Below are 19,418 nucleotides of genomic sequence, written 5' to 3' on the forward strand. Positions count from 1 at the left end.
GGCTGTCGGGGAATCTCTGATGGCATCTGCGACTCTGCACGCAGACATTTCAATGCAAATATTAATTTTAATGCCATTACTTCCCTGCCCTCCCCAGGGTAAAGGTTTATCTCCTGCACCACTCACAAGTCACTGCCTTTTTGTGGCGACTCTACAAATTGCCGACGTATATCCACAAAAAAGAAAATGAAAGGCACCAGAATTGCTCCCAAAATGTATTAATAAAAACATCCAACAGGCAAAAAAAGCCAATTTTTTCACCATAATAAGCTTTTGAAAAATCAATCAATAAAAAAAAGTTTTTAGTTTTTTTGTCCATTTTTTTCACAATCTGTATTAAAAATAGAAATATTTCACATTTGCCACAGGTTTGTTTTTTTTTAATTTAAATTCCTTTTGTTCCAGGAAACAACACATGTACATAGCCACAATGGACCTAGCTCAACATTATCTTTTGTACTGAAGTGTCTATTGATCCAATGCAATGTGAAGGGAGGGGAAGCAAGATCAGCTGTGACATCACCTATTGTAAATAGTAACATAGTTATTAAGGTTGAAGGAAGACTTTAAGTCCATCTAGTTCAACCTAGTTTATCCTAACCTAACATGCCCTAACATGTTGATTGAGAGGAAGGCAAAAAAAAACCCCATGTGGCAAATAGTAAGCTCCACTTTGGGGAAAAAAAATTCCTTCCCGACTCCACATACGGCAATCAGACTAGTTCCCTGGATCAACGCCCTATCAAGGAATCTAGTATATATACCATGTAACATTATACTTTTCCAGAAAGGTATCCAGTCCCCTCTTAAATTTAAGTAATTAATCACTCATTACAACATCATACGGCAGAGAGTTCCATAGTCTCACTGCTCTTACAGTAAAGAATCCGCGTCTGTTATTATGCTTAAACCTTCTTTCCTCCAGACGTAGAGGATGCCCCCTTGTCCCTGTCTCAGGTCTCTGATTAAAAAGATCATCAGAAAGGTCTTTGTACTGTCCCCTCATATATTTATACATTAAAATAAGATCACCCCTTAGCCTTCGTTTTTCCAAACTAAATAGCCCCAAGTGTAATAACCTATCTTGGTATTGCAGACCCCCCAGTCCTCTAATAACCTTGGTCGCTCTTCTCTGCACCCGCTCCAGTTCAGCTATGTCTTTCTTATACACCAGAGACCAGAACTGTGTACAGTATTCTAAGTGTGGTCGAACTAGTGACTTGTATAGAGGTAAAATTATGTTCTCCTCATGAGCATCTATGCCTCTTTTAATGCATCCCATTATTTTATTTGCCTTTGTAGCAGCTGCCTGACACTGGCCACTGAATATGAGTTTGTCATCCACCCATACACCCAGGTCTTTTTCATTGACAGTTTTGCCCAGAGTTTTAGAATTAAGCACATAGTTATACATCTTATTACTTCTACCCAAGTGCATGACCTTACATTTATCCCCATTAAAGCTCATTTGCCATTTACCAGCCCAAGCTTCTAGTTTACATAAATCATCCTGAAATATAAAATTGTCCTCCTCTGTATTGATTACCCTGCAGAGTTTAGTGTCATCTGCAAATATTGAAATTCTACTCTGTATGCCCCCTACAAGGTCATTAATAAATATGTTAAAAAGAAGAGGGCCCAATACTGACCCCTGTGGTACCCCACTGCTAACCGCGACCCAGTCCGAGTGTGCTCCATTAATAACCACCCTTTGTTTCCTATCTCTGAACCAGCTCTCAACCCACTTACACATATTTTTCCCTATCCCCATTACTCTCATTTTATGTAACATCCTTTTGTGTGGCACCGTATCAAAAGCTTTGGAAAAGTCCATATATACTACGTCCACTGGGTTCCCTTGGTCCAGTCCGGAACTTACCTCTTCATAGAAGCTGATCAAATTAGTCTGACATGAACGGTCCCTAGTAAACCCGTGCTGATACTGGGTCATGAGGTTATTCCTCTTCAGATACTCCAGCATAGCATCTCTTAGAATACCCTCCAGGATTTTACCCACAGTAGAGGTTAAGCTTACTGGCCTATAATTACTGAGTTTTTGTCCCCTCTTTGAATATTGGCACCACATTTGCTATACGCCAGTCCTGTGGTACAGACCCTGTTATTATGGACTCTTTAAAGATTAAAAATAATGGTCTATCAATGACTGTACTTAGTTCCTGCAGTACTCGGGGGTGTATCCCATTCGGGCCTGGAGATTTGTCAATTTTAGTGATTTTTAGACGCCGCCGTACTTCCTGCTGGGTTAAGCAGGTGACACTTAATGGGGAATTTTTGTTATCACTGATCATATTGTCTGCCATGGGATTCTCTTGTGTAAATACTGATGAAAAAAAGTCATTTAGCATATTGGCTTTTTCCTCATCCACCATTTCACCCAGACTATTTTTAAGGGGGCCAACACTTTCATTTTTTAGTTTCTTACTATTTCTGTAGTTAAAGAATATTTTGGGATTATTTTTACTCTCTCTGGCAATGAGTCTCTCTGTCTCAATCTTTGCTGCCTTGATTTGCTTTTTACAGAATGTATGTAATTTTCTGTATTTATTTAATGCCTCCTCACTACCTACTTCCTTTAATTCTCTAAATGCTTTCTTTTTGTCACTTATTGCGCCCCTTACAGCTCTATTTAGCCATATTGGTTTCCTCCTATTTCTTGTATGTTTATTCCCATACGGTATATACTGTGCACAGGTCCTATCCTTAATGGTGGATTCTGTGTTATTATCTGAGGATAAATAAAGGTGTTACCTATCATTGTAATCCTGCCTAGTAAAGTATATGAGTCTAAAAAAGTCCCAGTGGCCACGTGAAGATTGCAGGATTACTAATTTTATTTTTAATATAGAGATCCTTATACGAAAGCAAAATTGGAAACATTTAAAAAAAACATGTTTTTGTGATGTCTCACCCACAATACTGGTACTGTCATACAATATGTGAACATACCGGAAATGTTCTTTTAGCAAACTCCCATGGGCCATGACAGTTTGATGCATTGGGCAGTGGGGTAAAAAAAGAAATGGCATGCATTTTTTTATATTCAGAAAGGTAGTGGCTCTATTTATGCCACTGACTAGATCCATTGACTCCTATTTTTATTCCTTTTGTTTGTTGAATTTGGTTAATGGGAACCATGGGGCAGTTTTTCTTAGGGCACCATTTAGCCTGATCAAGAAATGCTGGAACTGTAAGCATTCCTGTATTGTTAGTAATTTTGTCCTGGCAGTCAATGGGGAATTGATGTCCCCTATGGATCATATGCACTGAAATTTGTATAGCAATGGATAGGCAAATATTCAAGAATTTATCATAATTCTGTTGCCTAAATATGAGAAGTACGTACACTTTTTGGTTTCGGAAAAGTTGATTGTAATGTTCCTTTTCAAAGGAATAAGACTTTTTATTATCAAAGGTGATCAGCTATTACAGTTATAAAAGGGAATCTGTCATTGTGTTTTTGCAATGTAACCTGAGAGCAGCCTGATGTAGGAGCTGAGAGCCTTATTCCGGCGATGTATCACTTATTAGGCTGTGTTTGCCATTTCAATAAAATCAAGACTAGCTGTCTCCTGCCTCCTTGTCAACTGCTCAGTGTAACCACACACAGAAAGCTGCCAATCAGTGGTGGGGGCGGGTCTATCCAGAGCTCCGCATTCTGAGCACTGCTAATCAAAATGAAGGTATGCAGACCGGTAAGTGACAAAAATCGCTGTAATCAGTCTCAGCACCTACATTATCCTGCTTTTAAGTTATATAGCAGAAACCTGGTGACAGATTCCCTTCAAATACAAAATAATTGAATGCTTTAAAAGGGTATTCCCATCTTCACGATCCTATCCCAGTATATAATGAGTGTAATAATATTAGCAAATACCTCCAATTAGAAATGAAGTATAGTTCTTCTGATTCGCTTTGTCGCTAACCCCATGAACAGGGCATTGCTGTAGCTTAGGTCTCCATGGTTACGACCACTAACCGCTAACTTACTCTCACTATATGAGTTATCGTAACTATGGATACCTAAGCTTCTTCAATGCCCTGCACATGGGGTAAATGACATAGCGAATCCTGACGGGACAGATAGTCTATGTGACTTTTTTTTTCCCCCAGTCTTTGCTAAAGAGGGTGTAGCACTCTGCTCCCCTGGTAGGGTATACGTATCACTGTAGGTCACACTCTCCAAGATATGCGTTTTGTAGATGTATGTATTCTGTATATATTTCGAGGTGTTTTTGCTCTATACATCTGGAGCTATATAGACCCTGTCTTCCCTTTACATGTACACATCCCTGATGACATCTCATTACTTTGATAAAAATGTGTTGGGAGGGAATTGTCTGTTTTTTGTTAATTTAACCAGAACTACACTTTGTCAGGGCGGAAGTATTTGCTTGGAGCATAGCAGGATAGACTAATGTGATATATTATCGTTGCTGTCCGTGGAACCCCGTGGCCTCCTATATCTTGCCATATGAAGTGGGTGAGATCTAACCTTTTTTGTGCACAATGGCACTTTCCATATCATTTGTCACAGAAATATATGGCACCCACCAATATAGGTTATTTACCTACTGACAAAATATAGGGTTTTTAGTTTTTGTATGTGTTTTCTCCCTGTGCATGTCTCTATTTTTTTTAGAAAAAATATTAATTAAAAGTTAAGTTTTAAAAGAGTCTCTCCATGCTGCTTAAACCTTTTTTTCATAAAGAATTACCGTACTTAATGTCAAAGGATTCCTGAGTTATCTTCAAAATAGGGAAATGGCTTCTCAATTCCGGGACACAGTGCTTAAAGGATTTTTCCAAGAATGTAATAAAATGTCCATTGTTATATAATTTTAAGCGGCATCTCATCCAAGTGACTTATCAGGATTGGCTAAAGTCTAAATAAACACAATTTCCAAGTCCTGTGTCTCAACTGACAGAGGAGGTATATTGTAAACACACATACTGGTGAGCTGCAGGAGAAGGGCTTTGACAGGAGAAGAAATACATTTTTCCTCAGCTGACAGTGCACGGACGACTGAGGCTGGAGAAAAAAAATCTTCTGTGCTCAGTCCACCAAGGAGAAGATGTATTTCTTTTCCTGTGCCAGCCCTGCTCTGCCAGCTTACTGATATTTGTGCTTACGATACATCTCCTATGTGAGATGTCTCTTGAGCTGTTCCTTCAGACCTATTCTAACAAGTGACTTTTATGGGCTGCCGTTTGAATTACATGACTGGGCCATTTTATCACTTTCTTGGAGAACCCTTCAATATGGTTGTTTTAGGTCCCAGTCTTCATACAAGGTTTGACGGTCAGTGTGAAAGCCTACTATGGTAGGAACATGCTGCGACATCAAAGGCAATTATTAAATTAATAGGCATCTGTCATCAGCGTGGGAAGAATGTTTCTATTTTACTATTTTCGCCTCTCCTTATTTCCCAGGGTCCAGTGGAAAGTTATCAGTTCCATTTTAAAAGAAAGGCGTGACAACCTTGTTGTCATGGCAACAGGTAACCAATCTGTCTAAAACATATTTTATCCATTGTTCGTTTGTGTCTTACCAAGATTTTACATGGGGCTGGATTGCAATACCTGACTTCAATCCATGAACGAACTGTGGAAGGAAACCAAAACAGATTTGAAGTAGTTGCATGATGTCTCCTTGAATTTACTAAAATCTATTAGTAGTAGTGACAGTCACTTACAATAAGTGCGATTTTGCATGTAAGCAGGTATTTAAAGGGGTTTTCCACTACTAGGACAACACCTTGTTAAACCAAATGTTCCACCCCGATTAAATAATAAAGCCTATACTCTCCTCCAATGCCGGCTCTGTTCCCGCGGAGTCGGCACTCGCTCTCCCCGGCGCTGTGATGTGGTGTTCTTACACGTGATGCTGGCACCCAGTCAGCACTGGCGTCACTGTCTCTGCATTCGGACAAACTAAACATGTGGAGGAAGCCAGGGCCGCAGCTGATTCCGGACTACTTCTTCATGTTCAGTATGACTGAAGGCGGAGACAGTGACGCCAGTGGGTGAGCCGGGCATCACGTGTTATTCCACCGCATCACAGCCCTGGGACTGTAAGTGCCGTCACCACTGGAAGGGAGCCAGCACGGGAGGGGAGTACAGGCCTTATTATTTTATCGGGGCTGAACATTTAGTTTAAGAAGGGATTGTCCTAGTAGGGGAAACCCCTTTAGTTTAAAATAGCAGGTCCGGCTGAAATCTCTAAATTATTTAAGGGAATTTGTCTCTGGGTTTTTTTCTACCTCTTCTGAGAGCAGCATGATGTAGATAAGGAGACCCTGAATCCAACAATGTATCATTTAGTTTACTCGGTGCAGCCGTTCTGACACAATCTGAGTTCTTAGATTTAGCATAAAGCTGAGGTGAGAAAGCTACCCCCGCCCACACCAGGCTCTGTATGTACATTGTCTATTGACAGTGAGCTGCTTATCACAGGAGGGCAAAGTCAGACTAGCAAGCCTGAGGTGTTGTAGTCTTGGCAATGATAATCATCAAGTGAAAAAACCTTTATTATAAGTAAACAGCAGCACACAGCCTATGTGACACATCGTTGAAATCTGGGTTTTAAGCTCCATCTCATGATGTCCTCAGGTTACATAGCAACAACCTGCTGACAGCTTCCCTTTAACATACATACCGTTTATAATAGGAGCAATTTAACATATAGACAGGCATTTAGGAGAAAATAGCAGGTCTGGATAAAATCCTTAAAATATATGGACGTGACACCATTTGGTGGAATTACAGTGATTTATTTTACTTAAATGCATGTGTTTTTGGCTAAAAATCATTTTTGCTTTTGGGTTTCTTAAATATTGTGCACCATTTCACTTTAATAGCCTTTGTGTTAAAAAAATGTATTCTGCAGTCAAGAGTAGGCAAACTCTCCCTTTGGTGTGGGCTGCGGCGCTGAGCCCATATCCTTCCCGGCACATGTCACCTGTTTTGAACAGCTGGCATGTGCCTCTAACAGCCGCGAGTGGAATCCACAATCCACCCTCAGCTGTTAACCCTTTAAATGCTGCATAAAATAAAATGCAATAACGGGTGATCAAAAGATCATATGTGTAGCAAAATGGTATAATTAAAAACGTCAGCTCGGCACGCTTAAAATAAGCACTCACCCAACCCTAGATCACAAAAAATGGAGACGCTACGGGTATAATAAAATGACTCAATTTTTTTTTTTTTTTTAAACAAACTTTGGATTGTTTTTTCATCACTTAAATAAAAAAAAAAACAATCTATACATGTTTGGTATCTACGAACTCCAAAAGTACATGTGTGTTAAGGTGTCCATATTTTTTATTGTACAGACTGCTACAAAATGAAGCAATACTAATCGTATTTGAATAACATGTCTTTTGTGGGTGAATGTTTATTTTTTTAGGTTATGGAAAGAGTCTGTGTTATCAGTTTGCTCCAGTGTATACTTCCTGCATTGGCATTGTGATCTGTCCCCTTATTTCACTCATGGAAGACCAAGTTTTACAGCTTTCGTAAGTGTCACTGAATAGGGTTGTTTTGCCTCCATGAATTTTATTTGCAGCTGTGGGAAATTCTTAGATAAGGTAAGAATGTTTTCATCCTGTTACAATGGAATCAAAATGGTTCAGGATCATCAGATGAGCTTAACCCCTTCATGACCCAGCCTATTTTGACCTTAATGACCTGGCCATTTTTTACAATTCTGACCAGTGTCCCTTTATGAGGTAATAACTCAGGAACGCTTCAAGGTATCCTAGATATTCTGAGATTGTTTTTCTCGTGACATATTGGGCTTCATGTTAGTGGTAAATTTAGGTCAATAATTTTTGCGTTTATTTGTGAAAAAATCGGAAATTTGGAGAAGATTTTGAAAATTTCGCAATTTTCTAATTTTTAATTTGTATTCTGTTAAAGAGAATTATGTAACACAAAATAGTTAATAAATAACATTTCCCACATGTCTACTTTACATCAGCACAAATTTGGAAACAACATTTTTGGGGTTAAAAAGTTATAAGGGTTAAAAGTTGATCAGCGATTTCTCATTTTTACAACCAAATTTACAAAACCATTTTTTTTAGGGACCATCTCACATTTGAAGTCAGTTTGAGGGGTCTATATGGCTGAAAATACCCAAAAGTGACACCATTCAAAAAACTGCACCCCTCAAGGTGATCAAAACCACATTCAAAAAGTGTATTAATCCTTCAGGTGTTTCACAGCAGCCGAAGCAACATGGAAGGGAAAAATTTAACATTTACGTTTTTAGTCAAAAAAAGATCTTTTAGCGACAATTTTTTATTTTCCCAAGGATAAAAGGAGAAAGTGGACCCCAAAAGTTGTTGTGCAATTTGTCCTGCGTACACTGAAACCTCATATGTGGGGGTAAACCACTGTTTGGGCGCACGGCAGGGCTCGGAAGGGAAGGAGCGCCATTTGTCCTTTTGAATGGAAAATTAGCTCCAATCGTTAGCAGACACCATGTCGCTTTTGGTGAGCCCCTGTGTGCATAAACATTGGAGCTCCCCCACAAGTGACCCCATTTTGGAAACTAGATCCCCCCCCCTCAAGGAACTAATCTAGATGTGTGGTAAGCACCTTGAACCCCCACGAGTGCCTCCGAAGTTTATAACACAGAGCCGTGAGAATTAAAAAAAATCATTTTTTTTTCCTCAAAAATTATTTTTTAGCCCGCAATTTTTTATTTTAACAAGGGTAACAGGAGAAATTGGACCTCAAAAGTTGTTGTCCAGTTTGTCCTAAGTACGCTGCTACCCCATATGTGGGCGAGAACCACTGTTAGGGCACACGTCGGGGCTAGGAAGGGAAGTAGTGACATTTTGAAATGGAAACTTTGAAGGAATGGTCTGCGGACGTCATGTTACGTTTGCAGAGCCCCTGATGTGTCTACACACTGGAAACACTGTGGGGCAGGGGGGAGATAATTGCGGGGCAAGGGGGTGATCGGGGGGGCTCTCAGGCCCGGGGGGGCAGGAGGGGGCTGAGGAGATGCAGCATGGAGATGGAGATGGAGCCGGCAGCAGCAGGGGGTGTTCACTGGGGGAGGGAGCGGAGGTGGCTGGGTGGAATCGGATGGCAGAGGGCAGCAGAGGGGAGTAACGGATGGCAGGCAGAGGCGGCGGCGATGCCGCAGCAGAAGGGAAATCGCTCTGCAGCTCCCACGGAAGGGATCAGGCTGCAGAGCGAGGGCAGCCATGTTTCACTCCGCCCCCCCACATCTAATTTTAGGGATAGTGTCACATGGACGCTAGCTCCAATCAGATCTGGGGGGCGATGACAAAGAGGTCACCAGAGCGAACGTAGCCACGGGGCTCAAGTACAAGTCCCCCTGTTCCTGCAGGTCGGGTGAAATTTTAATTAACCCGTTCACCCGACCCGCAGGAATGCGATCCCGCCATGATGCATACGCTGCGTCACAGGTCGGGAAGTTGTTAAATAATTGATGAAAATTGATTTTTACAGTGTGCATACTATAACTTTTGTATGAATCACTCTTAATGACCCACTTATTTACTACTCTACTAAGACTGCACAGCAGTCACAGCAGTGCCCCTCAAAACAGTTGCAGTGTTGTCTCTCATCCTTCAACAAGCATAGACTCCACCTTTCTTAGTGTATTGTCCTGTATGACTTCACCTCACCCAGGCAGGTGGGCTTAAACAATTTGATCAAAATAAGCTCTAAGAACCTCACAATTACAGTATATTGTTAAATGTAGCAATAATGCAATCCAAAATGTCTTTGTGCATATTTTGTGTTTGTGTGTTTGCATTGTATTTCATTTACCGTATATACTCGAGTATAAGCCGACCCCCCTAGTTTTGCCACAAAAAAACTGGGAGAACTTAATGACTCGAGTATAAGCCTAGGGTGGGAAATGCAGCAGCTATCGGTAAATGTCAAAAGTAAAAATAGATACCAATAAAAGTAAAATTAATTGAGACATGAGTAGGTTAAGTGTTTTTGAATATCCATATTGAATCAGGAGCCCCATATAATGCTCCATAAAGTTTATGATGGCCCCATAAGATGCTCCATATTAAAATATGCCCCATATAATCCTGCATAAATGTTAATAATGGCCCCATATGATGCTCCATAGACACATTTGCCCAATATAATGCTGCACAAATGTTGATTATGGCCCCATAAGATGCTCCATAAAGATATTTACCCCATATAGTGCTGCACAAACCTTGATTATGGCCCCATTAGATGCTCCATACAGACACTTGCCCCATATAATGCTCCACAAACGTTAATTATGGCTCTATAAGATGCTCCATAAAAATATTTGCCCCATATAGTGCTGCACAAACGTTATGGCCCCATAAGATACTCCATACAGACATTTGCCCCATATAGTGCTGCACAAACGTTGATTATGGCCCCATAAGATGCTCCATACAGACACTTGCCCCATATAGTGCTGCACAAACGTTATGGCCCCACACAGACACTTGCCCCATATAGTGCTGCACAAACGTTATGGCCCCATACAGACACTTGCCCCATATAGTGCTGCACAAACGTTATTGCCCCATAAGATGCTCCATACAGACACTTGCCCCATTTGCTGTGATAAAAAAAAAACACATACTCACCTCTCCGTCGCTCAGGCCCCCGGCACTTTCAATATTCACCTGACTTCGTTCCGGCGCCGCTCCATCTTCAGCATATTCTGCAGTGACGTTCAGGCAGAGGGCGCGCACTAACTACGTCACCGCGCCCTCTGACCTGAGCGTCACTGCAGAAGATGGAGCGGCGCCCGGAACGGGGAGTAGGTGACTATCGCGCAGCGCTCCTCTCCCCGTATACTCACCTGCTCCTGGCGCGGTCCCTGCAGGTCCCTGCTTCCCCGACGCCCCAGCTTCTTCCTGTACTGAGCGGTCACCGTTACCGCTCATTACAGTAATGAATATGCGGCTCCACTCCTATGGGAGGTGGAGCCGCATATTCATTACTGTAATGAACGGTACCATGTGACCGCTCAGTACAGGAAGAAGCTGGGAAGCCAGGGACCTGCAGGGACCTTGCCAGGAGCAGGTGAGTATAATTAGACAGCCCCCGCTCCCCCTCCCCTGCCGACCCCTGGGTATGACTCGAGTATAAGCCGAGAGGGGGACTTTCAGCCCCAAAAAATGGGCTGAAAATCTTGGCTTATACTCAAGTATATACGGGTAGTTTAGATGTGCTGGTTAGTTTTGACCTTTTTTTTCCTTGTGTGTTTTTGCATTCCTCCAGCCCATTCACAGTGACAGCAGGACCTTCCCAACTGATCAATATAGTAACGTTGAGTTGCATTACTTATACAATCATCCCTATTGTCCAAAATACATTATTCTATGGCTTCAAAGCTTAGATCTCTCTGCATTTCTTAGGGTACGTGTCCATGGTCCGTAATCACGTCGCTTTGGACGGAGCAGAAAACCCACTCCACCCAAAGCGCCGCCCCCTTCTATACACACGGTGATTCCGGATGTGTTCATTACACACATGCGGAATCTCCGCACCCCATACATAGGGCCCAACAGACATGCTGCGTTCTAAAAAGACGCGCCACATGTCCGTAAATGCAGGGCTGCCAGATGAGTGTTTGCACGCATAGTGGAGATGGGATTTCATAAAATCCCCTCCGCTACGCTGTAACATCTGGACGCTGCGGGTTGAACGCTGCAGCTGTACGCAGTGTTCCATCCACAGCTAATCCGGATTTAATCCTGAACGTGGACACATACCCTGATTGGCTTGCTTAAATAATTTGTATTCTTGGGGGTATAATAAATACTAAATGTGGCCACCCTCCTTATATAGCTCCATTCTACACATACCTAGTTGTGTGAATAAAGGATCAGGCAAGTCCAACATGCCAGTTCTACTTAGCTCCCAACATCTGATTTTGGGAAGGAGGGACATATAAGATAGTCAGTTTGGCCTGTGTACGTAATTGATCACTTGTCTCCCAACCTATAGAGTCCGACCAATGCGTTACACTCTTAATATTGTCTGACAGCCGGTCCGGCATAGCGTTTAGTTTCTGGTCATGTTTTTAAAGAATTGAAGCTTCTGTATGATTAGATGCATATGGGCAAGGGACATTTGCTGTTAGACACTATTTACATGCTTGACCCCTTGCTGACATCTGCTGTATACTATATATTGGGTGCGCGTGTATGGAGAAGGCTCAGAATCTAAGCCTGCTTCACATATGGCTGGTGCCGGCTATATTCCACTCTACACCCATTTGTGACTGCTGCAATCAGTTAGAGCTAATGGTTGCAGTTTTACGTTTTTAGATGTCACAGCTAGTGATGAGCGAGTGTACTCGTTGCTCGGGTGACCTCCGAGTATTTATGACTGCTCGGAGATTTAGTTTTCATGCTGCTGCTAAATGATTTACAGCTACTAGACAGCTTGATTACATGTGGGGATTCCCTAGCAACCAGGCAACCCCCACATGTACTCAGGCTGGGTAGTTGTTGTAAATCTTGCAGTTCTATCAACAAAAACTAAATCTCCGAGCAGTTACAAGCACTCGGAGATCACCCGAGCGTGCTCAGGAAAACCCGAGCAATGAGTATACTCGCTCATCACTAGTCACAGCCTTTGGAGACCGTGAGCATTAACGTGGTCAGACAAAGGAGGTATTGCAGTATATTGTACAAATGTTTGCAGGATCAATGGAGTAAAAATATGTAACAAAAAGTTTTAAAATAGATTTTCTGTGAATAAAAAAAAACAATCTGAAAACTAAACATATGGTATTGCTTAGCATGGCATATGTTTTTTCTTTGAACATTAGGATGTCAAATATTCCTGCCTGTTTCCTCGGATCTGCACAGTCTAAAAACATCCTGCCTGATGTGAAAGGGTAAGTAGTTAGAGGGGTATTCTCATGTTCTTAAATTGTTTTAGTTTGCCAGACCGTATGAAAATAAGCAAGTTAGCAATTGACTTACTTTTTCCATCTACTGTCATTCTCCTGAAATTTGAGCTTTGATTTTGCATAGTGTACAGCTTGTTTCCATGGAGCCCGACCTTTAGTTCCTGACCATGTGTGCACAGTGTTACAGTGGCTTGCTAAAGTATTCACCCCGCCTTGGCTTTTTTTAATGTTTTGCTGCCTCAAAACCTGTAAGGCTACTTTCACACTTGCGTTTTTCAGCTTCCGTCACAATCCGTCGATTTTTGAGAATGCAGGATCCTGCAAAAAAATCCATCGTGCACTGGATCCGTCGCAAATTAGCGGTCTGTTGTGCGGAGAAAACGTTCATAGGAACGTTTTTTCTGCATGTCGGAAAATCGGTCAGCGACGCATCCTGCGCTGCCTGTCGTCAGCTATAATGGAAGCCTATGGACGCAGGATCTGTCGCTTACAGTCACACACTGGAATCCAGCGATGGATCCCGTTTTTCCCCTCTGAGCATGCCCGGAAGGATTTTCAAATCCGGAAAAAAGTCTCTCTCTCATCATTACACTGGATGCGTCACACACGTTTTTCCCTATTTTCGTGACGTCCGTCGATACGTCATTCTACTGCACAACAACGGACAGCAGAAAACGCAAGTGTGAAAATAGCCTAATTTTATTGTTTATTTTGAGGGTTTGCATCAGCTCATGTAAAAGAACATGCCTATTACTGTGCACATTTTGTTTTCTTTTTATTGTGAAGCAAACAACACAATAGGACAAAATAACTGAAAACTTCAGTATGCAGAGTTATTCACACCCCTAAAGTCACTACGTTGTAGAGTCTCCTTTTACAATTACAGCTGTAAGTCGCTTTGGATAAGTCTGTGAGCCACTGAGAATTTCCCAAGGCAAAGCTGCTCCAGCTTCTTCAAGTTTTCTGTTCACCTATCTTCAAGTCTGACCACAGTTTCTCCAATGGATTAAGGTCTGGGCTTTGACTAGGCAACTCCAAAATATTTACACATTTCCCCTTAAACTGCAGCTTTACATGAACACCCCCGAGCCTTACACTATGGCCGGTGTTGTGAATTCTGCTTTTGGGCTCCCTCCGGTGGTTGTAGGTGGTAATGCAGTTGTCCCTGAGTTGCAGTCCTGGTCAGGTGTATCTGCTGATTGCAGTTCTGACTGGGGTATTTAGGCGTGCAGGATTCATTAGTCCTTGCCAGTTGTCCATGGTTGTTGGGAGGTTTTGGTCCTGGTTTGGTTCCTTCTGCCTTCTGCCAAATCAGCAAAGATAAGTGTCTGGTTTTGGTTTCTGTGGCACACATGCTGTGTGCTTAATAATTCTGTGCTATTCAGTGCTTTTTTTTTGTCCAGCTTAGATTGTGTCAGTATTTTCTCAGTCTTGTTGGATTCTCTGGAGTGGCAGATATACATTCCATGTCTTTAGTTAGATTGTGGAACTTTTTGTATTATCTGCTGTGGATATTTTTGGAAGGGTTTAATACTGACCGCTTAGTATTCTGTCCTATCTTTCCCTATTTAGCTAGAGTGGCCTCTTTTGCTGAATCCTGTTTTCTGCCTGCGTGTGTCTTTCCTCTCCTACTCACAGTCAATATTCATGGGGGGGCTGCCTATCCTTTGGGGTTCTGCTCTGAGGCAAGGTAGTATTCCTATTTCCATCTATAGGGGTATTTAGTCCTCTGGCTGTGTCGAGGTGTCTAGGGTTTGTTAGGCACACCCCACGGCTACTTCTAGTTGCGGTGTTAGTTCAGGTTTTGCGGTCAGTACAGTTTCCACCTACTCCAGAGAAAGTTCATGCGGCTCCAAAGTCACCGGATCATAACAGGCCGGTCCAAATAACTAAAGCAATTGTTACCATCCACCTCTCGTGTCTCCCCTTTTCCTCATAGTTTGTAAGCTTGCGAGCAGGGCCCTCATTCCTCCTGGTATCTGTTTTGAACTGTGATTTCTGTTATGCTGTAATGTCTATTGTCTGTACAAATCCCCTCTGTAAGTTGTAAAGCGCTGCGGAATATGTTGGCGCTATATAAATAAAAATAATAATTATTATTATTATAAAACCAATCGAGTGTTACTTTAGCAATATGCTTTGGGTCATTGTCATGTTGGAAGGTGACCCTCCGTCCCAGTCTCAAATCACTGACAGACTGAAATAGGCTTTGCTCGAGTGTGTCTGTATTTTGCACCATCCATCTTCCCCTTGACTCGGCCCATTATCCCTGTCCCTGCTGCCAAAAAACATCACCACAGCATAATCCTGCCACCACCATATTCACGGTGGGGGTGGTGTTGTTGGGGTGATGAGCTGTGTCCATTTGGCGCTAGCCATAGCGTTTACCTTTGTGGCCAAAAAGTTCATTTTTGGTCTCGTGTGACCACAGTACCTGCCTCCACACATTTGATGAGTGACCCACATTTTTTTTTTTGGCAAACTCAAAACGAGCCTTATAGTTTTTGTGCATATGTAAAGGCTTTTCTCTGTCATTTCTTCCGTAAAGGCCACCTCTATGGAGTGTGTATTATGGTCGTATGGACAGGCTCTGCTTGGGAACTCTGTAGCACCTTCAGGGTTACCTTTGGTCTCTGTGCTACCTCTCTGGTTAATGCCCTTCTAATCCAGACTCAGAGTTTTGGTGGCCGGCCCAGTCTTGGCAGGTTTTTTGTGGTACCATGTTCTTTCCATATGATGATAATGGATTTGATGGTGCTCCGGGGGATCATCAGAGATTATTATTTTTTTTTTATAACCCAGCACTGACTTGTACTTTTCAACAACTTTGTCCATAACTTGTTTGCAGATCTTCTTGGTCTTCATAGTGTTGTTTGGTTAGTGGTGCCTCTTACGTTTCTGAGTTTTCAGAAAAGATGTGTATATACAGACTTCCTTTCACTAAGCATGTGACTTATGGAGGTAATTGCTTGCAATTTTTATGGGCTTTATCGTAAGTTGGGAGAATACATATGCACATGCCAATTTTTTATTATTTGATCCCATAAATTAAATTTATGTCTATATTTTTCTCACTTCAATTCACCAACTTAGACTATTTAGTGCTCATGCATCACACACAAATTGGATTACAACAATATTTAAACAGAGGTTGTAATGTAACAAAATTGGTAAAACGCCAAGGCGGTGAATACTTTTGCAAGCTACTGTACACTCCAGGAGAGGTGTTAACTCCTAACATCCCTTTCAGCTCTCTACAGCTCATTGATTTTAGCTACTCACTTAACTACCCTCTCCCAATAAAATGTTTAAAAAGAATAGACCACTTTTTTCAAAGTGTGTTGTTGGTTCTATAATATAATGTGTGGTGAGAGAATTTTTGTTTGCCTGAATTTGTCTTATTTTTGCTTTTTGATTTTACAGAGGAAAGTTTAAAGTCATTTATATGACACCTGAATTTTGTTCTGGTGGAATTTCTTTGCTTCAAGAGCTAGATAACAATTATGGTATGCTATTTTCTTCTTTAATTTATGAATTCCTTATCATTAACTTTTAAAGAGAATTAGTAACCAGTTTTAGACTTCTCCATTTATTTATACACTTAGTCATTTAATAGGATTTTTCTGTAGTTAACGCAGTCCTTTAATGCTGCCATTAATCTCTATTTCGGGCGCATCGGTAGCACACGCCCAAAATGGGCGTGCGCTAGCGATGTGCCGTCATTGAGTGACGGACCCTGGGATGCGGGCTGCAGCGTTTCCGGGTCCGTCACCACTAGCGCAGATAGAGCATCTGCTAGCTCTATCTGTGCTAGCGATATGACATGTCGGCACTTGCGTTAACGCAGACCGTTTAACGCATGTGTTGAACGGGCTGCTTTAACGCAATGTGAACCTAGCCTAACCTGTCTATATGGACATGTAGGTCATAGAAAGCTAAATAAATTGATACCTTGCTATCTGGGGTCCTTTGTGCGAGCACTCCTGTGTATGGGAGATGGCTGTCGCTTGAAGCATTGTTTGGCCGAGAGCCATGTAAAGTGTATAGCCAGTTTTAGAAACTTATCTCATTTAGAAATTGTTGGCAGCAACACATTTAAAAAAAAAAAAATTGGGAAAGGGCCATGTCTAATGTTGTGGAGCATCACCTCTTTTTTTCAACAGTCTATTAATTTTTCAAAAGTAATGAGACCAATTGCTTAGAATTGAGAGTCCTCAGTGGTTGATACCTTTAAACGACTACTCAGGTCTCTTCATCAGGCATAGAATAACACAAAATCTGAAGAATCATATTTATGTACAACACAGCACATAAATAATGTAATAGATAAGAGAAGTGATGTGAAGCAGAACTATTATTGGGAGAGTTGTAGCCATAAATATTGGAGCAGTTCATAGATAAGGAGCGTGAAAGTTTTATTGTCCTCTGATTGGGGTCTGGTTCTGTGTTGATGCCCCCACAAGGTCTGAGGAGCAAGTTCCTTAATTAAGAGTTTTTCAACTCTCCCATAATGGTGAATCTGCTTCGCGTCACTGGTCTAATCTATTGCATTATTTCTTTCTGTGCTGTGTTGTGCATAAATATGTGATTCTTCAGATTTTGTGTTAGTCTTTGCCTGATGAAGAGACCTGAGTAGTCTCGAAAGCGTGCAATTTGTTACCATCTTTTCAGTTAGCCATTAAAAGGTATCAACCACTGAGGGCTCTCAATATTTTTCTATCTACTGGCTAACACGGTACCAAGATATATATATTTCTTTGAGACCAATTGCTGGAACTGTTGTCCCTGTTAGAATGAATGGTCAGTGCGCATCCTTGACACTGCTCCATTCATTCCCTATGAGGTCGCCAAGCTCTGAACTCTGGCATCCCGGTAGAGAATGAATTGAGTAGCGGTTTAGCGTCTGACCTGCCGCGTCATATTGTAACTGAGCTAAAAGGTCCTCGTTGGGGATAGAAATGCCTCCATCTGACAAGTTGTGCTTAGCCCAGTGGTGGGACACGCACTGATCAGCATGTTATGGACAACCACTTTAATACTGTTAGTTTTAATGATGGAATACTTGTGAATTTGTAAGAAATCCATAATCCTCTCTAATAGATTTCATTTTCCATGAATACAGAACAAACACCCTTTCTTTTATCTCTTTTGTAGGTGTAAGCCTTATTGCCATTGACGAGGCACATTGCATTTCTGAATGGGGACATGATTTCAGAAGTTCTTATCGGTGCCTTGGAAAGCTCAAGAAATTACTTCCTTCGGTAGGAACTATACATTGTTCACAATGTGTTAAGTCTTCTAATAGACATAAAGTCTTTCTTTCAAATGCATTTAGTACGTGAACTCTACTTCAAAATGAAGATGCTATTTGGCCAAAATGTTTCCAAACTTTTCATAAAGCGGATTTATAAATTTGGTGGATTTTGAGCGTTTCAACTTTTTTACACCAACAGTGAACAAAAGGAAGTTTGTGCCATAAATTATAGCATTTTTATTCATTCAGCTTCCTAAATGTGGCATAATGGGATTGTCTGAAAGATTGAAAAAACTGCACATAAACCGTAATAGAGCTAAAATAATTTATTTGTGTTCTTGCCCATTTCATGGCTGTTGTTCTTCTATTTTTCCCTCTGACCTTCTGTTTCACTAGGCTGTAACTGTGTCATCTTGTATAAGGCATGTGACTGCTGCAGCATATCACTGGCTTTAGTGGTATACAGGACCACTGATGGAATTGATTGACTGCAGCCGTCACGCGGTATGTACAGAACTTGTCTGCAGCAGCCAAGAAAATGTTCCTTTACAATTAAAAAAAAAAACAAAGGATTTTATGCTGGGCTTAGCTATGACACATATTTTTTGTGCACACATTACTGTGTACCAGGACTACAGCGCCTCTTAGGTCAGTATGTCTTTATACGGTGCGGTGCAGCAAAAGTCCTAGACACCTTGGTTTAATATTTCCAATCCAGCATTAATTTATGTAACCTCTCAAAAGTGCTACATATTATGGGGCTTAATTCTTTCTCCAAATACATTGATTTAAGCATTATAATTTTATTTTTGGACGTTCGGTCCATGTTTAATTCCACATTTTATTATTATATAGAGTTATCTGTTTTTGCATTTTTTAAAAATTAAAGTATACAAAATATATGGCAAATATATTTAGTTTCAACCTACATTTCCTTTTACCACTTCATTTGTTTTATTTTATTTATTTATTTTTATATAGCGCTAACATATTCCGCAGCGCTTTACAGTTTACACACATTCTCACTGCTCTCCCTGATGGGGCTCACAATCTAAATTCCCTATATCAGTATGTCTTTGGAATGTGGGGGGGAACCGGAGAACCCAGAGGAAACCCACGCAAATACGGGGAGAACATATAAACTCCTTGCAGATGTTGTCCTTAGTGGGATTTAAACCCTGGACTCCAGCGCTGCAAGGCTGCTGTGCTAACCACTGAGCCACCGTGCTG

General features: G+C 41.4%; 1 protein-coding gene across 1 annotated transcript in view; it reads left to right on the forward strand.

Moving 5' to 3' along the window:
• The window catches only part of WRN (WRN RecQ like helicase), a 233,478-nt gene that overhangs the window by 74,760 nt on the left and 139,300 nt on the right, over positions 1-19,418 (forward strand). Inside the window, exons 13-17 of the mRNA XM_077274012.1 lie at positions 5,452-5,519; positions 7,430-7,538; positions 12,851-12,919; positions 16,358-16,440; positions 18,089-18,195. Coding sequence (XP_077130127.1) covers positions 5,452-5,519; positions 7,430-7,538; positions 12,851-12,919; positions 16,358-16,440; positions 18,089-18,195 — 436 coding nt within the window. The remainder of the gene's footprint in view (positions 1-5,451; positions 5,520-7,429; positions 7,539-12,850; positions 12,920-16,357; positions 16,441-18,088; positions 18,196-19,418) is intronic.

Source organism: Ranitomeya variabilis, chromosome 1 (assembly GCF_051348905.1).
Source record: "Ranitomeya variabilis isolate aRanVar5 chromosome 1, aRanVar5.hap1, whole genome shotgun sequence".
In the NCBI taxonomy this organism is placed as follows: Eukaryota; Metazoa; Chordata; class Amphibia; order Anura; family Dendrobatidae; genus Ranitomeya; species Ranitomeya variabilis.